Here is a 22,173-nt window from a genome sequence, read left to right on the forward strand (position 1 = left end):
TTAAGATTTCTGCAAACGCCAGCCTCTGGGTGCCCCCAAGGAACCTTTAGGACCAAGCGGGGGAACACGTGCTCCTCGCGGCGCCACCTCCTGAGGCTGCCCTGCCCCACTCCCAAAGCTTGCTCAGTGTCTGCTGTCTGTCCCCCTCAGCCTTAGGGAACAAGGGAGCTTTGCATCTTTCCCGATCCTGCCTGTGAATCGTAAAAGGTGTGAAAACGCTACTTGTGGGCTGCCATATTTTATAATAACTTTCAGATCATTCGAATGGTAAGAGTAGGCCCTCTTCTTTCTGTGATTAAACACCATTTTATGGCGCTGTCAGAGCTGGCCCGCGTGAGCACGACCCCAGAGCTCTCCGGGGCTTCCAAGTCCTTCTGAGAGTCTTTCCACAGATACTAGTCAGTGCAGAAAGAATCCCGGGTTCAAGTCCTGGCGGCCACCTTCTAGATGTCGGGCCAACGCCTCACTTTTGCAAGCTCCGTCCCCTTGTGAGTACAGTGATGGTCCCGGACACCTCTTGTCCTTTAGCTGTGGGAATTAAATGAGGTAATGCCTAGAGGCACTTAAAGCGGAGTCTGGCACAGACGTCAATAACGTTTTTCCCAATGTGTTTGAATGTTACGGGTTTGAGGAGAATTCTTTTAGATCCCAATTTTTCAAAGAAGGTATTGTTCTCTTGAGTCTCTGCTACTTTGGGACGGGGCAGGCGGTTGGGGGCCTCGCTTGAATAAATCCTATCGAGTCCAAGTGTAGATCCCTTTCTCGAGCCTGAAATTTGGAGTTTTAATGGCCAACACACAAAGGTCATACTCTCTGGCTTCCCTTCGGAAATGTCAGCACATCAAGCACACACCTCCAGACGCGGACAGAGACACGTCTCACGCGGTGTAAAGGGCAATGAGGTTTGGAGGAGAATGTCACCTGGACGGAACGGAAGCTCATTAAAGCAGGACTTGACGCTTCTGACCTCAGCCACACAATCAATGCCTCCCTCCGGATGACACAATCACCAAGACACCGCGTCCTGGGAGCGGGACTCCATTTCTGAAGCGGTTCAGCCCTGAGACCCTCCGAGGCCACGGGCAGCAGAGCCAGCAACCCACACACGGTGTTTGGCGAATGGTGAAGTAGGATGAACGAGGGGCTTTGTGCTTTCATAGCCTGTAAGATTTCCAATCTCTCCCGACGCTCGGAGGCCTCAAAACGAATGGGCCCCATTGAAAGCGAAATGGAAATAGGTCCCCGGAGCAGAAGGGACTGGAATCAGCGTGTGGCACAGGTGTGGGGCCTGTCGCCCAGGGCAGGACGGGAGAATGGAGGGAGTGGGCATGCCATGAGTCTCCGTGGGCCTGGGTGGTGCTCAGGAGAACATAGCAGCATATCATCTTGTACGGCGGCGTTACAGCGGCACGGGCTGCACACTCTGCAAACCTGCAGGACGGCAGAGCTTCACGGACTCTCCAGCGGCTGCATCGAGGCAAAATTCCTCCCTGGGTCTCCCAGACAGAGGGCACTCCCTGGTCACAGCCCTCAACACCGAGCCTCCTAGACTACCCCATTCTTCATTTTTGAACAGGAGGAAACACAACCCCGGGCCCAGAGCTGCCCTATGCCCTGCAGGCCGGGGCCCTGGGCCTCACGAGTTTCCCGACAGCCTGGTTCACGAGTGAATCCTGTTCCTCCCAGGATGGAACTCTGGGCTTCCAGGTTTTCTACTGCAGGAGCAACTATGTGGTCAGAAGAGGTTCAAGTTCACGGGTTCCTCCACGCCTCAAAGACAATGACTGAGTCCCTACAAGGAGCCAGGAATTAAGGAGGCACTGGGCAGAGCCAAGTGAGCCCACCCTGTTGCGTGGATTTTTATGAGAGCCTCAGAACTGGTCTCTCTAACTTCACCCTCGCCCCTTGTGCAGGCAGAGGGATCCTTTTAAGACCTGCTATCAGGCTGTTATTTCTCTGCTGGAGATCTTTCAGTGCTCTGCACCATCTGCCCCTCCCATGGCCTCTCTGGTCTCTTACTCTCTCCCTCACCCACTCACGTGGCTCTCCTTTGAACATGGTGGGCAAACTCCTGCCTCAGGTCCTTTGCACCTGCTACTACCATTCAACCCCCACCACCACCACCACCACCCCTAGATATACACACGGCTTCCTCTCTCACTTACCTTCTTCCTATATTTGCTAAAATGTTACTTCCTCAGTGACATTTTCCACCCACCTTATTTAAAACAGCCCTCTTCCCCCTCCTGGCTCGCCCAAACTCTATCCCTGATTCTGGTTCAGCTGGTCTTTTAGGGCTCCCTGCAGACCAGCTGAACCAGAGTCAATACGAATCCAAGTGACTCCTGCAGGCACGGTGGTTTAAGACGCTCTGACGGGCTGCTGCCTCGTGGCACCTGGAGCGCAGGCCAGCCCGTGCCCGGATGGGCTGCAGAACCCTGAGGAGGCCAGGGATTCAGTGCGCTGCCTGCGTCTTCAGCCCCTTCCCCGCCCGCTCTACCCAGAGCACACAGCAAGACCACAGGTGGCCGCCACCGTGTGCCATTCGGCAGCCAAATCACAGCCCTTTAGAAATAGGGAAGCAACACACACAACGACCAATTTCTTGGAGACAGCCTGCTGTACGTCAGCAGAACAGCCTGCATGCTAATCTCGCTCTCAAGAACCGCTGGGCTCCGTGGCTCCGCGTGCGTCTTACGGTGGCCTGTTTTACGGACGTCCATTCCTTTGATGAAAATTCTCCAGCGGCCACACGCGCTAACCCTCCCGCTAGGCAGTGGGATTCGACGCTGAAAAAGTCACGATCCAGAGTCTAGACAAGACGGGGCTCTACGGACCACACTCTGCAACACGGATGGGGGTGCAGACAGCGGATCCTCCGCGGGGACCAGGAAGTCCCCAGGAGGAGGTGATGTTCTACTGATCTGATGAGGAACCAGCAGGCTGGCTGGAGGGGGAGGAGGGGAGCACGGAAGGGGTTCTGGGCACCCCAGGCAGATGGCCCTGCACAAACAAAGCCCCACAAGGAAAGAGAAGGCGCTGGGTGTTGGAGGAACTGAAAGAGACCTAGGGAGGCTGCTTCTTGGAAGCTTAAAGTCGCAGAGGGGAGAGAAACCTAGTCTTGGAAGACTTCAAAAGCCTCAGATACCAAGGAGCAACGGATATTATCCTGGGGTACCAGAGAGCCATCAGGAGAGGCTTTCAGCAAGAGACAGACACAAGCAGATCTCATTTTAAAAACAATTACTTTGAGCCAAGCTCAGTGGTGCACACCTGTCATCCCAGCGGCTCGGGAGGCTGAGGCAGGAGGATCGAGAGTTCAAAGCCGGCTTCAGCAACTTGGCGAGGCCCTAAGCAACTCAATGAAACCCTGTCTCTAAATAATATATAGAAAAGGGCTGGGACTGGGGTTCAGTGGTCGAGTGCTCCTGAGTTCAATCCACAGTAGCTCCCCTTAAAAAGAACAATGACTCTGCAGCCTACAACAATACACCAAAGCTAGTGTCTTTCAGTGCAGTTTCAAACAATACTCTGCAAACAGCTCTTTGCTTCAATAAAAGATGGCACTGAGAGCAACTTGAAAAACCCATTTAGAGTGATTTTAATGAACCCCCAATAATAGCACCCTTCAATGATGTTTGAATATAATCCTCTGTGACTGCTCCCTGTTTTCTGTCTCCCACACTTGACTTAATGGCATGCATGAATCAGGAACCTTGACAGACAATCGCGCGCCTTCCAGGGGCCCACAGGCACGCGGAACTCTGCACACACCCACCGCAGGCCTTTCGGAAGGGGCAGGCGGATAAAGAAAGGATGGGGAAGGGGAAATGTAAAATCCTGGGTTGGGGGCGGAGCCATAAGACCCGAGCGTGCAATGCACAGGGGACATGAACAGGTGGCGAGAAGTGGGGGTGGTGGTGTGTGTAGCCATTATCATGACAGCCAGCCCTGGGGACCCACAGGTTCCTTGGAGTCAACCAACTGTGGGTCAAAAATGATTTTTAAAAAGTTGCATCTGTAATGAATATGTACAGATGGGTTTTCTTCCTTGTTGCTATTCCCCAAACAATGTAGCAGAACAAGTATTTACATAGCATTTGCATTTATTGGGTATTATAAGTCATCTGGAGATGATTTAAAGTCCACGGGAAGATGCGCATGGGTTATATGCAAATTCTCAGCCAATTTACAGAAGGGACATAGATACAGAGTATCCATGGATTTTGGTTCCTGCAAAGGATCCTGAAACCCATCTTCCCTGGCTAGTAAGGGATGGCTGTATTTCTAATTCAGTCGGAGTGGATCAAGGGCAGCACCTGCTTCCCTTTTACAACCAGTGATTTTTTTTTTCTTTTCTTGGTGCCAGTGATTGAACCCATAGGCACTTAACCTCTGAGCCCCATCCCCGCCCCTTTTTAAATATTTTATTTAGAGGCAGGGTCTCACTGAGTTGCTTAGGGCCTCACTAAATTGCTGAGGCTGGCTTTGAACTCGCGATCCTCCTTCCTCGGCCTCCCAAGCCACTGGGATGACAGGTGTGAACCGCTGCACCTGGCAGAATATTTTGAAGAACACAGCTTGGTCCTGGCCACTGTATTTTGAAAGTCATCGTTAACGCACAGGAGGGAATTTATGACATTGGTCAGCTGGAAACATCCAAGGCAGCACGGTTGAAGATCAATGGCTACTGACCACTACCCCCTCTGCACTAGCGCCTTCTGTGAGCCACGGACGTGCCAGACCTGTCATATCTATTATCCCCGGGCAGGGAAGAGTCACAGTATATCTTCAGATGGGGTGAACTCTGGCCATCGATACCCAGCGGGAACAGGAGCTGGCTAAACATAACCCCGATGTGAGACATCACGAACCCAGAGATGACAAACCAGCCGTCCCCTGGCCACCTAGGGGTCCTGGATGTGTTTCCTTCACCCTCAACTAGGTTTAATCTTTAGGCAGATGTTGCTGATATATTAAGAAACAGTGAGATTTCCTCTGACCCCTGATTCCCAGCTCCTCAGGGGGACTTAGAAGCGGAGCCACGCTGAGCCTCCCATCCTGGAACCCATCACCCTATTTCCAGACTGGAAAGAGACCTCGTGTGTCTCCATTTATTCTGCTGCTTCTGCCCACCGCCTTGCTCTGGCCCTGCCCTGCGTCCCTGCCCGAGCCTCCCCTGCTGACCGCCTGCAGGGCTTCTGAGGCTGGAGCACATAATAGGGTGCAGCTCATCGAGGGGGTGCCTGGCACTAAATAAGTGCTCAAGAAATCAACAATTACAGGATCAAAACAGCTGTCGGTCTCACCTTCATGAGGCTAATCACCTGCGGGGCTTGCGGAGCACAGAACCCCCGCCCCTCCCAGAGTTTCCGGTTCCTGGAATTCCTTCCAGGTGACAAGATGCTGCTGGCCCAGGGAACACCCTCTGAAAACCACTAGTCTACAGCTGCACAAGGAGCCCCCATGTCCCCTGAGGGGAACACTGGCACCTTACCTGTGGCCAAGTGGGGAGGGGAAGGAGTCCACACTTTGAGACCCCCTAAGTAGCTGCAAAGAAACCAAATGTGTCCCGTGTTGGAGATGCCAGTTTCCTGACCCACGGGTCCAGGGTTCACAAAGTCACCTTCTGGACTTTCTCCTAATGGTTTAGGGAAAGTGATGAATCTGCTGAGGGCCCTGCAGGTCCTCCCCCCTCCCCCCCAAGTGGGCACACAGATGTTACCCTAAGGAATAACATCAGCAGGACCCAACCGACCTGTCCTCAAAACCCCTGCACCCCAGTCATTAATCCCTCGGTGACATCACTAACGTGGCAGGTCCGGAGGGCTTTGTGCCTCCTCAGCCTCCTCTGAGGAGAAACCGTCATTTGTAGCTACAGTACAGAGAGGGACTCAGTGGACCAGAGAGGGAAACTCACCTGCCCAAGTTCACCAGCCCTAGAATCACCAAGGAATCAACTCACTGTATTCACTGAGGGTCAGATGCTATTGGGAACATGGTGCCGAACCCTGCGTCTGTACTTTAAGTTGGACGTTGAGGACCTGGAGAACCACAGGCACCTGGAAGTGAGGTCACACGGGACGTGCTTATGGGGGGAGGTGGGACAAGATTTGGCCTGGACGTCCGGGATTCAAGAGCCTAAGCAAACATCTGCGAACATCTGGAGGATACTCGACAGAGAGAGGAGATCTTGCAGCAGTTGTGTGTGTGTGGTAGGGGGCTGGGCGGATTAGGTATCCATAGAGAGCCTCCAACAGTCAGAAGAGCCACAGAGGGGACCACAGATTCTTACAGACCTGCCTTCCCACACCTGCGCCCCCAGAGGTGCCCAGGGTTTTGCAAGGAAGCTGTAGAGCTGTGATTCTAACCATCTGGAACAAAGGGACGGGTCAGCACTAGACCTGAGGACTTTGTTCCGCTACCCTCCCCCGCCCCCAGGCATTCTGGGAAGCCTCCAATTCCCGAGACCAGGTCTGTGCTTTCCCTTAGTCACACAGGGCTCAGTGCCCATTAACCTCTCTGAGTCTCCATTTCCCCTTCCACGACGGCACCTCCCCCGGGTAGGCTGGCTGCCCTGAGGATTTAATTAGATGCCACACGAGCAGCTCATCATGGGGTGCCTGGCACATAATAAGTGCTCAAGAAATTAACAATTATAGTATCAAAATAGCTATCATTATCACCTTCCTCCTAACACCGAGACCCTTACAGCTCTGGGTGTTAATGACAATATTTATGCTCCCTCGTCAGCCTCAGCCAGTGGTTTTACAACCTGTAATAAGGTCACCAGGCCTTGCTTGACTTCGTTTCACAAAGAGATATCCTCCCAGGAGAACCGCAGTGTTGATTAATTCAGGTGCAGGACTCCTCCTCCCTGGTGCTGGGGAGTACTTCCTGCTGGGTCCCGGGGAGGAAAACCGTCCCCTGGGGACACAACCAGGGAGGAATGTGACACATTCATTCTTGCATCCGAAGAATTATCTGCAGCCCTGTCTGCACCAGGAGCCTGCTGGGGGCCTAGGGCTTACTTAGCGGAGCTGCTCAGCCTCCTCTTACACAGCTCTGCCTGGTGAACAGCTCTTACTCACCCAGAGGTACCAGTGCAGGTTGCAGAATTAGATGTAAAGACTGTTGAGATAAACAACATGACCTTTTCCGTGTCCGTATGAAGGGAAAATGGCACCATGAAACCAAAGAAAGAAGGGAGGGGGGGGTGTGTGGAATTAGATCCTTTATCACCGTCCAAAAAATGGATCTGAATTCTGCTCAGCCAAGAACCGCTCCCCCAAAGCTGTCTGCTAAGACAGTTACAATAATTGAATCAATACAACAGAAACTCAATAGCAATTGTTTTTCCTGCTAGGTGCAGAAGGTGGGCTGTGCCAGGGAGTGGCCAAGCCCGTGCTGGCACCCAGTGACTTGGTGCATGAATCTGAGAGCACCTGCAGACGCGTTCAGGTAGGTGCCTCGTCGTCTACCTGACAGCCAGCGTTCAACGCATGCGCAGTGGGCAGGAGCAAGACCCGTTTTACTTACAGCTTTGGGTTTATATGGAGGCTGAATCTCCTTGCGTTCAAGTTTCTCCCAATCAATATACCGGAAAAATGCATGCTCTTTGATGTCACGTTCCCCTTCAGGGCCACAACCCAGACGTTTGCCTGGGTGTTTGGTCATCAGCTTCAAGAGAAAAAAAAAAAAAGAAAAAATAATGTTGAATCAACTTCAGAGAAGGAAATGTGAGACCTGCAGAAATTATTGTTCCAATGACTCTGGAAAGAAAGCACCATGAAGAATCTCAGGATATTTATTTATTCATTTATCTTCCTTTTCATTCCGGCAATAATTTCCTAACCAGGTCTTCACGGGAGAGGACCCCAATACAGCGCCGGATGCTGCTCACCCCAGAGCAAGATCCCCGACGGCTGATCAAACCAAAGCACGAATCTGGCCCTGAACTCGAAGTTAGAAATGTCCCAGGATCCATTCTGGCCCAAGAATGAGTTTTCTGCCATTATCGGTGCATCTACTGAGAACATCTTCTAGCTCCCCTCCCTCCTAACCAGGAGAAAACTGACCTTTGACCAAGGCCAAGGACGTATTCATTCAGAAACTATTTGCTTTTCTCAGTAAAGCACTTGTGGAAATGACAAAACAGGGAAAAAAATATATATATATTAGTCAAATGGACCCAAGCTTCAAGTAATTACTTTCAGAAAACTCATTAAACAGTCAAAACCTGGCCCAGCTCACTCTCCCGGATCACACATTATGCTGACTCCGCTGAGGTTTCTTTGGTGTTCTGTTTAAATTACTTAATTATCAAAACTCTCCATCTTTGGGTCTCTGAGCCAGTGCTAAATAACAAGATGAATAGATGCTCTGAGACGAAACCAGGCAGCCTTCCTCTTACCAAGGAACCCAAAGAGGCCAGAGAATATCTCTTGATCTCAGGACTTCAGCAAATGCACAGAGAGGAAAGATGGACAGGTTGATGATTTAAAAAAAAAAAAAGAAAAAAAGAAAATCCTGACGGGAGGCACCGAGAGAGGAAACCAAAGCAGCCGGAACACACAAGAGCCCAAGAAACTTCCCAGAGTTGAGCTGACCGCAGACATTTTGCCCAGCGCTGGCTGATTACAGGAAAGGAATGAACCGGAAACTCGCACCTCTGCAGCTTACAGTGCCCATTTGCTGCTCATGAGATAATCAGCGGCCACATACACAGGCACACGCTTTCTGTATCTGCTTGACCTTCCAGGATGAAAAGTAATTGACCTTGATGTCCTAAACTACTTCTTGTATTGAAAGGCGTGACCTTACCTGATTGTCACCAGAACACCATGATGGGGGTACACGACCGCCCCATTTGATTGACCAGGCAAGTGGACACCCAGCCAGCTATGAGAGATTGGATTCCACCTCTGCTTAGCTCCAAAACTGGGGCTTTAAAGAACAATGAGAGAGCTGGGCGCAGTGGTACACACACCTGGGAGGCTGAGGCAGGAGGATTGCAAGTTTGAGGCCAGCCTCAGCAATTTAGCAAGGCCCTGAGCAACTCAGTGAGACCTTGTCTCAAAATAAAAACTAAAAAGGGCTGGGGATGTGGCTCTGGTTAAGTGCTCCGGGGCTCAATCCCCAGTACCCCCAAATAAAGTAAAATAAATATATAAAATGTGTGGTGGTAGTGGGGGGGTGTGTGCTTTGCGTGTGGTTTCTCAGGGATATTTGGGGTCTGGCTGAGTCAGGGAAGGTTGATGGAGGGAGGGCAAATTGAGCCAAGTCTTGAATTTTGTGTAGAATTCAAATGGGAAGAAAGAGCTCAGGGGCCTTGGTAGCCCTGATAATAGATAATCACAGCTTCTAGGTCCTGAGCATGTCGTATGTCTGAGCTAAAAGTTCCCCAGCCATTATTTATCTCTCTTTAATCTTTACAATAACGCTCCGAGGTTTTGGCAACGACACCCCCCACCCCCGCCCGGTTTTTCCAGATACTCAGTTACTGGTTCCAGAGAAGTCAAGTCATTTGTCTGAGGTCACACAGCCAAGGAGCCGAGTCGGGGTTTGAACAGAACTACCTGACCTAGAGTTCCCCGTGGCTCTGTTTAATCAGCCTCTGATTGTTTCCACTCCGACAGGCGACAGGCGGCCAGCCTGGGTGTCTGTCTGTTTTAAGTCTTGTTGGAAGTGGGCTTGGCAATCGGAGCAAAGTTCAACTCATTTTCTTTCTTTCTTTTTTTTTTTTTTTTTTTGATGGTAGAAAGTAGGGCCTGCCGTGAGCTGGACATAGAATGGACACACTTCAGCTGTTTTCGGAGGCCCAGGCTTTGCTCAATGATAAGCAGGGGGGACAGACGCCCAGTGAAGAAATGCCACTCCAGACGCATGGAGCTCTGACTCAAGGTCTCTGCCGGCTTCCTGGACCCTGCTTGGATGCGCCTGAAGCCATGTAGACAGCCGGATTTAATCACTGCTCCCATCTCTGACACCTCCCAGACATGTCCCCGGAGCCCCTGTTCAGGAGGAAGCGTGGGGCCGTTCACTTGAGCACCTCCCCTGCTCCAGAGCATCGACCTTGAAGAAAGAGCCAGCTTTGGACGAGGCCCGCTCGACGCAGAGAGGTCCCCAACCCAACAGCCGGAAAGTCACCCCCAGTTCATCCTGAAGGTTATGGGTCCTGAATTAATAGGAAACTGCTCTAGCAGGCACACTGCTAATTGGAGCTGAAGCTGAATGCAGCTGACCTGGAAAATTCTCTCTCCTCCATGACCCACTTAGAACCCCCCAGCCGTCCCGGCAGGGCAGGCTTGGGAAGGGGAAGCCCCTGAGCACGCATGGAGCACCTACTGTGTGCCGATGCCACACAAGGAGCTTCCTGTTACCTGACCTCACTGAAGGCTCTCCAAATCTCTGCTCAGTGAGGACTTTCGTCCCGTTTTTAGAAATAAAGAAACACGGGCCCAGAGAGACACGAACGAATTTGCTCCAGACCGTGCACCTGAAGAGTGAGAGGATAAGGATTTGCAAAAGGTCTCTTCATCTCCCAAATCCCCACACGGTCAAAGTCTTCTTTCGGGGGGAGGCCAACTCAATGCCAAGAGGAGCCGGGCTGGTCACGGTGCCAGCATTAGTCCTAGTAAGAATGGGACAGAGTGCTTGCCCGGCTCTGGTCTCAGTGATTTGCAGGTATGAACTCATTTCATCGTCAAAGAACTCTACGTGTGGTGCTGCGGTTATCCTCCATCCGCAAAGCAGGTCAAACAACTCATTAGGTTAATAATGCTTGGACCTGGATTTGAACCCAGGGAACTGGGCCAAATGGGGTTTTTGCAAATTGGAGGAGGCGTGTCTGGTTAGAAAGGAAGTAGTGGTTTCCGGTCCAGCTGAATGAGGCTTTGCAGGCGTGACGGACCAACGTGACAAGATCTGATTTTTTTTTTTTTTTTTTTTTTAAGAGAAGCTAGAAAGGGCTGGGGTTGCTGCTCAGTGGTAGAGCGCTTGCCTAGCACGCATGAGGCACTGGGTTCGATCCTCAGCCCCACATAAAAATAAACAAAATTCTGTCCATTTACAACTACCGAAAAAATTTTTTAAAGAGAGAAGCTAGAAATCTTCTTATTCTAAACGTTGGGAATTACTAAACCAGGAAAGCTCTGTCTATGGTTCCTTTCACTACGGCCCCAGTAAAAAGACCACAGTGGCCTCCAGCCTTGGGCTGTGCCCTCCAAAGTCCATGGGCTCTGCTGGAGCTCTTCATGAACCCTGGCTCTCCTCTGTGTCCCTCATTTGTTCCAGTCCTTGCCTCACACCCTCAAAGAAGATGTTTTCAACCAATTCACTTTAGGGGTGTTGGAGACACCCGTGGCTCCCCCAGGCATGTTTGCACCTTAACCTGTGGCTGAAACACGGGGCTCAGGATGTAGGTGCGAGGAGACAAGGTGCTCTTGGGCTAGAGGCTGGCCCTGCTGTGACAGTCTGAGCCAAGCCTCAGGCGGATCTGGCTGATTGTTCCAACTGTCCTTCACCAGGGCTGGCTCTGACGGGGGCCAGGAAGAGCAGGGCTGGGTAGGGCATCGCCAAGATCCAGGGGCACAGGCCTGCTGCACTCAGACCTGCAGATGAGCCCACCGTGAGGCACAGCCGGGGCCTAACCTGGAGAACTCGTGGGCACCCGTGGATAGGAGGAAAAAACCCTTTTGGGGGGTGGGGTACTGGGAATTGAACTCAGGGGCACTCGCCCACTGAGCCCCATCCCCAGCCCTATTTTGTGTTTTATTTAGAGACAGGGTCTCCCTGAGTTGCTTAGGACCTCGCTGTTGCTGAGGCTGGCTTTGAACTTGCCATCCTCCTGCCTCAGCCTCCCGAGCCGCTGGGATGACAGGCGTGCGTCCCCGCGCCCATCCACAAACTCTCTTCAAAGGCCACATCCTTGGGCCATATTTCCTGAGGTTCTCATGGTATCGCTTTTGCACTCCCATTGGAGTTGAAAAACTATTTCTTTTGGACGCGTCGAGAGGGAGTGGTTTTCAAGCCTTGTGGGAACTTGCGAAAGATTGTAAATACACAGAATTCATCTCCGGGGGAGGCTGAGCCCTTTCATTCTTAAAAGTCACTTCAGGTCACTGATGGCTCCAAAGGAGGGGACCACTCATCTCTAGGGTCTCACACACATCACCTCGAGCATGTCTGAGTCCAGAGGATCCTCACCTGGAAATGTGCACCTGGCTTTGGTCGCAGGTGCACTCGGCATAAGCAGCAGGTGTTTGGCTGTGCCTGCTCTTTGTATGCTGGGAGTTGGAGGGGGGATGGGGACTTGGGGACACTGGATTGGGGTCAGCTTTTCTACAGGATCCCTTCAATTCAATACTGCTTGGTGTTTTCTTGGGACACGCTCTGAGTATTAACTAAGCACACATGCAGTGGAGCAGGGCCAGGGACACCTAGCCATGCCCCTCCTGCGTCCCAGCTCTTCACAGTACTGCCCCCTCGTTCATTCACTCTTGAAGCATCCCTTGGGCTGGGCTGGGCGCTGGGGGCTGGGGGCTGCTCATCAGCAAGACGCCATGACAGGCCCTCCTCTCTAGAGCTCTGTGCAAATAAGGGTGAGCTCTCTTTCCTCTGGGAGGTAGCAGCTCCTCTCCAGGGCTCTCTGATTGGCAAAGGAAGAGGAGGAGGGTTTGGTCTCTGGTCCCCTCTAGTAGGACACATCCTGCATCCTGGTAGGTGATGTCCTGGCCACGGGCTTGAAGGGCCCTACTCACCCCTTTGCAGATGGCCACGGCTTCCTTGGACATGGACTTTGGATAGGCCACATTGTGCTCCATGATGGACTGGAAGAGTTCGTCCTCGTCCTCCCCTTCGAACGGTGCCTGTGGGGCAGAGGGCCGGGTGGGAAAGGGATCCCTGCCTGCACCCTCCCCCGGCTTCTCCCAAACAGCAGGTCCTCCTCCCTGGGCCCCAGGTGAGGCCCCTCTCCAGGACTTTCAGGAAGATGAGAAGAAATGTCCAACCAACTAGGATCACCCCAAGGCCAGGGAGGCAGAAGAGGCTCAGGTTTTTTTGAGCTGTCACTGGGTTTGAACGAAGCCCCGCGGCTGGGAGTGGAGGAGCGATTTTTCTTACAGATCACTTCAAGTTCAATTACCTGCCCGGCCAACATCTCGTACAGCAGGACTCCGAAGGCCCACCAATCCACGGACTTCCCATAGGGTTGGTAAGCGATTATCTGGAAAACAGAAAGCAAAAGTCAGCAAGGCTGGCCGTGCACGTGGCTGGACGTGGGACTCACACCTCCTTCACCCTCAGAGTGGACCTTCCCTAGAGTGTGTGTGTGTGTGTGTGTGTGTGTGTGTGTGTGTGGAGGGGGGTTCTTTGGCATGTCACCTGCTTATTGTGAAAGATGATAGTAGCTGTCACAGTCCCCAGAGGCAAACCAGGGTCTCAAAGATGCAAGCCAGGCCGGTGCCCACCTGAGCTACTCCGTCACCTTAGCTACCCAGGGAATGACAGGCAGAGTGCTTCACAGAGGCACCTGCAACTGGGGGGACATCGGTGCATGTCACGTTGCCTTTTTTTTTTTTTTTTGAGCACTGGGAATGGTGTTTTAATTTTTATTAATTTATTTATTTAATTCCAGAGCAGCGTGTACGGCCTTTTAAAGAGGAAAAGCTATTTTTATTTCTCATTGTACAAGTCAAGTCACTTACACAATAACGTGAAGACATTTCACACCGCTGGACTGCACACTCAGATGGCCAAGATGGTAAATTTCATGCCGCGTGGTTTTAAAATAACAATTAAAACAACAACAACAAAAAATGTCTCGAAAGTAATGACGTGTGTTCCTATTTATCTCGATAAGCTTAAAGAATAAAATGTCAAGAGAAAAATCAGGACTCCTCCTCTCTGGTCCATCTCCTTCCTAGCTCATGGGTGGTTTTGCATAAGCAGAAACACTTTAGTAAGTGGACCTTTAATCGGGTAAGCTATTCACTTAAGTTTTCCTTGCTAATATTCGTACACTGACATCATTGGTTTTTATCTCTGAATAGGATTCCGCTGAATACATATGCCAACATCTACCTTGTGGATTCCCGATATTTTAAAGTTTCTTCTGGGGCTGTAATGCGTATTCTTATGACTAGTTATTTGGACATCTCTTCAATGATTTCCAAACATTAAATTTCTAGAAGTAGAACGAGAGGGACCAGATGGTATATGCAGTTGTAAGGGGTTTGGTGGTGAAGACCAGACAGCTGTGTGGACAGAGCAGCTGTCAACCTTTCAGTATGTAGGAGTGTAAACATGACGGGGTCAAAGGGGTGAAGAGGCGATAGAGCAAAGGTAAAGCGTGGGGGTTTGTGGGTCAGACAGTCTAATTTTGAATCCCAATTGCTATTTACCAGGGGTATAACCCCCGGTGGAAGTTACTTCTTTAAGCCTCAGTTTCTTCTTCTATAAAGTGGAGTTTACCATGACCTTGACTCCATGAGGTCTTGTGGGGATGAATAGGCTACCGGGTGCCTCTCACCGATGATGCCCTCACAGTATCAGCTTTTACTGGAATGTTCTCTAATCCAGTTATTGATTGTCTTAGTCACTAAAAGTGCCAGAGCCAACCTGACTATAAAGCAAATATCTTTGTCCAGCTCCATCTCTCACCCCGGTTTCCACTCCAAAATCAGAAATACAGAGAAGATGGTCCAAAGACACAAAATTTCAGCTAAAATAAGTTCCAGACACCTGTTTATTGTGCAGAGTGGTGATCAGAGTTAATAACGACGATTTGTATTCTTGACAATTTGAAAAACAAAGTGTCATTTTTAAGTGTTCTTACTGTAAAAATAAAGGTGAGGTCGTGCACATATCAATTTAATCTGTTCCCTCTGTGTCTCTCGCTTCCACGATGCACCCACATTTCAAAACACGTGGTAGGTACGTGGTGGATGGATGTGATTTTGATTGGTCAATCAACAATAAATAAGTGGAGAAAGAGGTAAGTGAATAAATAAAAGAGGCAGTCTGAGGAGCAGAAACAGTCTTATTGGAACCTCATGACCACCCCACAAGTTGATCCTTTTACAAAGGAAAACGGAGACGGGGAGGTGAGAGAAGACGTGGCCAGAGGCGCTGCAGTTAGCCACAGCAGAGCCTGACCTGGGGGAGGACAGGCCACTCATATTCCAGAGCCGCTGGGGCTTCCTGGTCCACGGTCCGCTCCCCTGGGAGCTGTGAAACCACAGGTCCTGCGCCCCACCCTGCAGAGGCTCGAATTCAGTGGCTCTGGGGGTGATGCCTGGGCATCCTCCATTTTAAAATGTGTCCCCCCACCCCCACCACTAAAGTGTCACTGGTGTTGGGTTCCAGAAATCACCAAGCTCATATCCAGGAATTGGGCTCTAGACTTGTCAGACGTCCCGATTAACTAAGAAAATGTTAATAGATGAAAGGAGGCCACACTGGGACACCTCTACTAGGCCCTAATAAAGAATTAATTTTTTAAAAAAAGATCACCTTGCTGTTACTCAAGGAATACACAAACATATTTGCCTTGTGGGAAATACAAACAGCCCAGAGATGGGTCAGAATCTCCCTTCACCATCCACTTATTCCCTGAGGTCACGGATGTTATAAACCCAACCTGTCATCTTCCAAATGTCCGACGCCTTAGCCTGCATATCTGCATCCTCACGGAAAACCTACAGACGGGCTTTGTGTGTGTCATCGTCATTGTCCATAAATGACATTGTATTGGATTCCCCATTCTCCAGTTGGATTCTTTTTTTCCTCTTAAGAATCTGGTTTTAAGATATTTCTGTATCTACACATAGATCTCACTCTTTTGAATCAGTGCCTAGTAGTATTTTATACTATGAATAAATCACAGTGGACTGTCCTAACCCTGTGGAGGGACACTGGTTCCTTCCAGGACATGCAGATGTATTTGCATGCACCCGGCTGTGTGGTCTGGTCTTCCTAGGGCCGTACAGGACTTCCTAACACGAATGGTGCTCAGTTGAGCTAATTATTCCTTTATCCATGGTCATTTTATCCCATCTTTCATGGTTAACAAATAAAGCTGGGATGAAGGAAGGACTTTGAACACACCTCTTTCTCCGTGTGTGTGTGTGTGTGTGTGTGTGTGTGTGTGTGTGCTGATGCGTGTCTGTGCGCATGTCTGTGCGCACGCTCACGCATCCAAGTCTGGTGTTTGCAAATTAGCTTCTTCTAAAAGGAACTGCTTTGTCACCAGAGCGTGCAGGTTGAAAATCATATGTCAACGTGTTTAATTACATGGGGACGCCTATCCCCACTGTTACATATCAAGTGTCTGGCAGTCAAGAAGAGGATTCTAGAATGTCTGTTTCTGAGACTCTGCGCCTTTCCTTTAAAAAAAAAAAAAAGGGAGAGAAAAAAAAATCTGGCGACAGATTGCAACATGCCACTTTTCTAAGCACCGATTCAGAGAAAAAGGGAAAGGGACCGACCGCCTGGTACAAATTATTGTGCCTGGTCATGCTGGGAAGGTCCATTCACTGACCACTTCCTTCGGGAGGAGAGGCCGGCACCGCCAATAAATCTTCACCCTGGTGTTTATGTCTCTATCGCGGGAAGAAGAACCTGGAGTCTCCCAGGGTTTATGACAACTGCCACACACACACACACAGTCACAGCCCTGTGTCATATGTCAGCCCAGGGAATCTGTTCCCTGTGTGTCTCTCGCTGTCTCAACAAACGCTTCAGTGTCATAATTAGGAGGTATCATATGGCCACGAGCCATAGCAGCTTGACAGAGAAGCCTACTGATGTGTGTTGGATGGTTCTTTTGCGTTTTATTTAAATTCTCTCCTAAACCTTGATGTATTTTGGGCCTGAGCATCGGGATGTGTGCTCAGTTAATTTGCATGTGAGATCTCAGAGGAGCGATTCGGAGCCCAGGATAAGGACAAGACTGGGGCTTGCTTGCCAGGTACCACCCTCGACCCTTCCCAGCCCTCACGCGGCCATCCAGAGGTCAGCGGGGGACAGGGTCACGAGGTCCGTGTGCCTCCGGGGTCCCAGCAGCTCTCACCTCGGGGGCAATGTAGTCCGGAGTCCCACAGAACGTCTTGGTGGTCACGCCGTCCCAGATGTTCTCCTTACACATGCCAAAGTCGGCGATCTTGATGTGACCCTCGGAATCCAGCATCACGTTGTCCAGCTTCAGGTCCCTGCGGCAGGGGCGAGAATCGGGGGAGTAAGTGGAACGATGCTCATTTCAAGTCAACCGACTGCCACTCAGAAAACGTGGTGCAGGGTGGCGTGGGGGTACAAAGGTGGCCGTAAACCAGCTCTTGCCTTCCCCCCGGGCAGCTCACGATCTGGTAGAGAGATCAAAAAGAGGAGGCTCCCTCACCAACCTCTGTGCCTTTCTTCTCCTGCAGAGCCAGCGGGGCCCAGTGCCTCACAAAGACACAACGAGACAGAAGCTCCGAGAACAGAGAGATCCGCAGGAAGCTGACCAGAGGCAGAGTTCCACGAGCTGACCTTTGCAACTTGTGGACCCCTTACGTTTTACAGGAAGCTGCCGTTTCCATACAATTGTGATCTTTCAAGATATCTCTGAAGATCACGGAGGAAGACAACTGATTTGAGAGAAAACTCTCTAACTCCAAATGCTTCAGGATCCCCCAGGCTGATTGCTAGGATGGGGGGACCCAGGTGTTTCCATTGATTCTTTCCATTAAGAAAGAAAATATCTGCTGGATGCTTACTCCATGACAGGAGCCATTCTTGGAGCCGGGTATATGTTAGCTGGGGACACAATTAACAAGCCTGTTTTTATTCTGATTAAATTCTAGTGTGTGTGCGTGGGGAAAGCATAATTAATAGGTATTCAAGTGTATCATCATGATTGTTGTAGATTCTGATAGACGATAGGAAGAAAAAGAGGACCAAGAGATGGCCATGGGGGAGCCGGGTGTGGTGGCCCAGGCCTGTCATCCCAGCAACTCGGGAGGCTGAGGCAGGAGGATCGCGAGTTCAAAGCCAGCCTCAGCAACTTAGCGAGGCCCTGAGCAGTGGCCAGTGGAAATATCCCATCCTGCTAGTCACCGTGATTGGTTCAGGAAAGGGACCGAATGGGACCCAATCTGCCACCACAGAAACACCTGGCACTTTTGCAGTTTCCATGAGGGAAGAGAGAAGCTCTTTTCACACTGGGATGGCTCAGGGGGGTGGAATTTGGGCCTAGAAGCTACAGGGGTCACCGTCTGCAGATGGGAAAACTATGAAGGCAGAGCAGAGCAGAGTGATCCAGGAAGCGCCATGGACATCGTTTGAACCACCGCATCCTTGACACCAGCCAATCAAGACCCCTGCATCCTTGACACCAGCCAATCAAGACCCCTGCATCCTTGACACCAGCCAATCAAGACCCCTGCATCCTTGACACCAGCCAATCAAGACCCCTGCATCCTTGACACCAGCCAATCAAGACCCCTGCATCCTTGACACCAGCCAATCAAGACCTTTTGTAACTTAAGTTTGAACTGAGCTGCCATGATCACTTCCAACCACAAGGACACAGGATGGACTTTCCTTGAGGGCCAGTGAGGTCCCTTCATCCAAAGGGATGTCCATTTGCACCCACCATTCGCCCACAGCCACGTTATTTCCATCCTGCTACCCTGGGCGCTGTCCATGGTACCACCCAGGTCCAGGGTGCATGCTTACCCAGAAGCCATGGTGATCTCTGAATGCCGGGTCAGAACTCAGAAATGCTGAACCCTGCGGCATCTTGATTTATCTCCATATACTCGCCCTACATGTGACTTCACTATAGAAATCCATAACTTCCTTCCTCTTGGCTTGACAACATGCCCAGAAATGAGCCGCCGGGTCAATCAGAGACATGAGAACATCTTCATTTAATATAGCGAAGGAATTTCAGATGCCAAGAGCCACAGGTCTTGGGGCTGGAGAACACCCAGTCTTATCCATTGCCTTTGATATTATATGGTATTCCTTGGTTCTAGATACTAAATTCTCATTTCTGCTTCCAAAGGTGATTGGGGCAATTTTTTTTTCATTTTCAAAAAAAAAAAATACAGGGCAGAATCCACACGTATTTCCAGGGAAAGTGGTCAATAAATCCGATCCTCCATTGGACAGGCAGGATCTATGGCAGACACCCTCCCCACCAACCGTATCCAGCTACTATCCTCAGAGAGGGGAACTCTAACATAATTCTTCATCCTCTTAAGAACCGTCCAATGAAATAGAGATCTAAAGGAAGGAGGGAGCAATTTGAAACGTTTTGAAAAGCTTTACCACCACGAAGGCATTATCTATGAAATTACAGAGCCACACATCTCTTGTCGTGTGATTTCTTTTTTACAGTTTTCAATTGATCATCAATTTCCAGAACTCCATCTCCCAGCATCTCCAGCATCTCTGAGGAGGCTGGGGAACCAGGTGGGGAGGCCACAGGGCCAGACACAATGCATGATTATGATGCATAGCTGGTCCCCCGAGGACCACCGGACACGACTCAGGCTACCACTGCACGTGACTGAGGATACTGCCAGACACGAGCGTGGCCTCTTGTCCTTGGAAATCCTAATACTGCCAAGAACCGCATCTCCTCCTGGCTCTGAAAACCAGCTCTTCCAGACCACGACAGTCGCTCTCAAATCCATGGTCTTAGTTCCTTGGTCACTAGTTTCTGAATCGAGACCTTGGGTGTGATAGGTGTCTGATCCTGCATCACATATAGACCCTGGGTGCAGGGAGATTGTGGCAGTAGCATCTAGCAGCCCCAACCTTTATAGGACCAAACGACTCTGTTCTTGCAAAGAGAATGATTCAGATGCCTATTGGCTTAAAATATTGATGCAGATTCCTTTAAGAGCTATATTGATAATGGTGGGTCAGTAGGTTGGGAGGAAGGGCTGTAGGGTCCTAGGGATGGTCTTAGCCCCTGAGATGCTCATCTCTGGGTTTTAGGACCAGCTTGGCCAGTGCCACCAGGATCCATGAACCCCAGATCCTAATCTGACTCCCTGCTAGACTGAAGTTACCTGTGTCCTTGTGGTTGGAAGTGATCCTGGCAGCTCAGTTCAAACTTAAGTTACAAAAGGTCTTGATTGGCTGGTGTCAAGGATGCAGGGGTCTTGATTGGCTGGAACTAGCCCTAAATCCCAACACGGTTGACGACAACTCTACTTTCTCCCTGGGTTCCCATCCTGGGGCTGGATTTTGAGGACCAGAGGACTTGGGTGTCTCTCTTGTGCTGATGTGGAGATCCGTGTGCAGGCTCCGTGCACGGAGGGCAAGCATTGGCAGAGCGGCCTTACTATCTAACAGTATCCAGGGGGCCCAGGACCTCCCAAGACCCTCTAGCTCCAGACCCTAACCTCCAGGCCCTCCACAGAATGACATGGCCCTCCACCACCCAGCACAAGCCACTCTACTTCACTGAGTTTTATTTTTACTGGAATTTATCACTATTTGGCAGACTCTATTCTGATACACGAATCTGTTTCCCACCATTAATATATAAGCCCCTCGAAGGCAAGAGTTTTGTCCAATATCTTGCCTGCTGCAATCCCTCCACCCAGAGCAGCACCTAGCACAGAGCAGGATGAATGAATAAAATGCATTTTCATGGCCCTTGGGCATCTTTTAACCTCACCCATGCCAAGTGCTGTTTGGAAGCCCCCTGCCCCGTGCCACCCTCTCTTGCAATAAGAACCCATCCCAAACCCCTGCCATCTCTGTCATATGCATCCATGTGGCACAAGGAGAATGGCCCACTCTGGATACTGTGACACACAGCAGCCTGGGGCTCCACAGTCGGCCTTGCATGGAATATAAAACGGTATGACTCACACCGCTCTGATCATACGCTTGCTCCTCCAAAGACTGGCAAATGCCAAGTTCTGAACTTAATCCTGTCTTTCAGGGCGTGCTACTCAGAGATCTATTTCCAAAACTGTCGTTAAATAGAAAAAAAAAGTTTCATAATAATATGAAACTGCCACGTCCTGCCCCCCAAGATTCTTTACGTACTCCCCCAAAGCTGGGGGTCCACGGGCAAGAGGAAGAAGTCCCCGGGCCCCCCCTGGACCAGCCTCTTCCTCTTAGAGCAGGTGGCCTCGTGTTGGAGGCCCTGGATCGTTGGTGACACAGTCCTTCAAGATTTTTCTGTCACCACAGAGAGCTGCCCAAACTTTGCCAGGGCAGTGGGCGAAGCTGCCTGGCAGAACACATGCCCAAGTTAGTCCTGGAGGGTTCCTCCCCCACCGCGGGTGCTAATTTTAAAAGCAGTGGAAGAGAGAGGCAGGGAACGGGGAGGCGCTGGGCCGGGTGCACTTACCGGTAAATGATGCCCTTGCTCTGCAAGAAGAACAGGCCGATGGCGATTTCTGCAGCGTAAAATCTGAAGCGAAGAAGAGACAATGAGAGATTGGAGAAATTCAAAGGCACCTTCTGCTGGGCAGCTGGAAGGAGGGGTAGGGCACTGAAGTCTCCCCTGGACGGTCAGCTGCCCAGCTCGCCAGGGTACAAATGGGTGGACGGGTGCCCCAGAGCCAGGAGGACAGACTGGGGGTAGGCAAAGGTTTGTCATTTGCATAGTGGGAGGGTCCCATGGGCTCTGATGGACCGGATGGGGAATGGGAGTCTCAGACTATGGCCGGTTAAAAAAAATTTTTTTTAATTTTTTTTGGTGGTGCTGGAACATGATAAGTTCTTTTGAGCCGGGGGCCTCGTGCATGCGAGGCAAGCCCTCTACCCACTGAGCTCTATCCCCAGCCCAGATAAAATATCTTAATAACAGCAGCCAGCATCCCTCCGCCTAGTGTCCTATGAGGTGGCCTCTAATTCTCATCATAATCCTGTGCTATAGGCCCTACTAGTGCCTCCCTGTTCTAATGAGGACCATTGAGGCTGAGGGGGACGGACTCTTAAGATGACGTAGCCAATGTGGGGGGCACAGCCAGGACTGGGAGCAACATGGGTCTAAGCATCACTTCTCAGTGAAGGTCCGCCCGGCGGAAAGGGCATCTGAGAGGACCAGGAAGCCCATTTATGCCGTCAGCGCTGGGCAGGGTTCCGGGGAACGAGATTAAGCCCCGGCAATACGTCTTCCGGGCTCATGGAATTCAGCCTGTGGCCCATGGATGTCGAAAT

At 50.8% G+C, this 22,173-nt stretch overlaps 1 protein-coding gene across 3 annotated transcripts in view; it reads right to left on the reverse strand.

Moving 5' to 3' along the window:
- Positions 1-22,173, reverse strand: part of Prkcb (protein kinase C beta) — a 306,972-nt gene that overhangs the window by 40,964 nt on the left and 243,835 nt on the right. For all 3 annotated transcript variants that reach the window (XM_078024201.1, XM_021725544.3, XM_078024200.1), the window contains exons 12-16: positions 21,359-21,421; positions 17,072-17,210; positions 13,145-13,225; positions 12,762-12,869; positions 7,540-7,680 (exon numbers count right to left, since the gene is read on the reverse strand). In XM_078024201.1, coding sequence (XP_077880327.1) covers positions 7,540-7,680; positions 12,762-12,869; positions 13,145-13,225; positions 17,072-17,210; positions 21,359-21,421 — 532 coding nt within the window. The remainder of the gene's footprint in view (positions 1-7,539; positions 7,681-12,761; positions 12,870-13,144; positions 13,226-17,071; positions 17,211-21,358; positions 21,422-22,173) is intronic.

This window comes from Ictidomys tridecemlineatus, chromosome 10 (assembly GCF_052094955.1).
Source record: "Ictidomys tridecemlineatus isolate mIctTri1 chromosome 10, mIctTri1.hap1, whole genome shotgun sequence".
Taxonomy (NCBI): Eukaryota; Metazoa; Chordata; class Mammalia; order Rodentia; family Sciuridae; genus Ictidomys; species Ictidomys tridecemlineatus.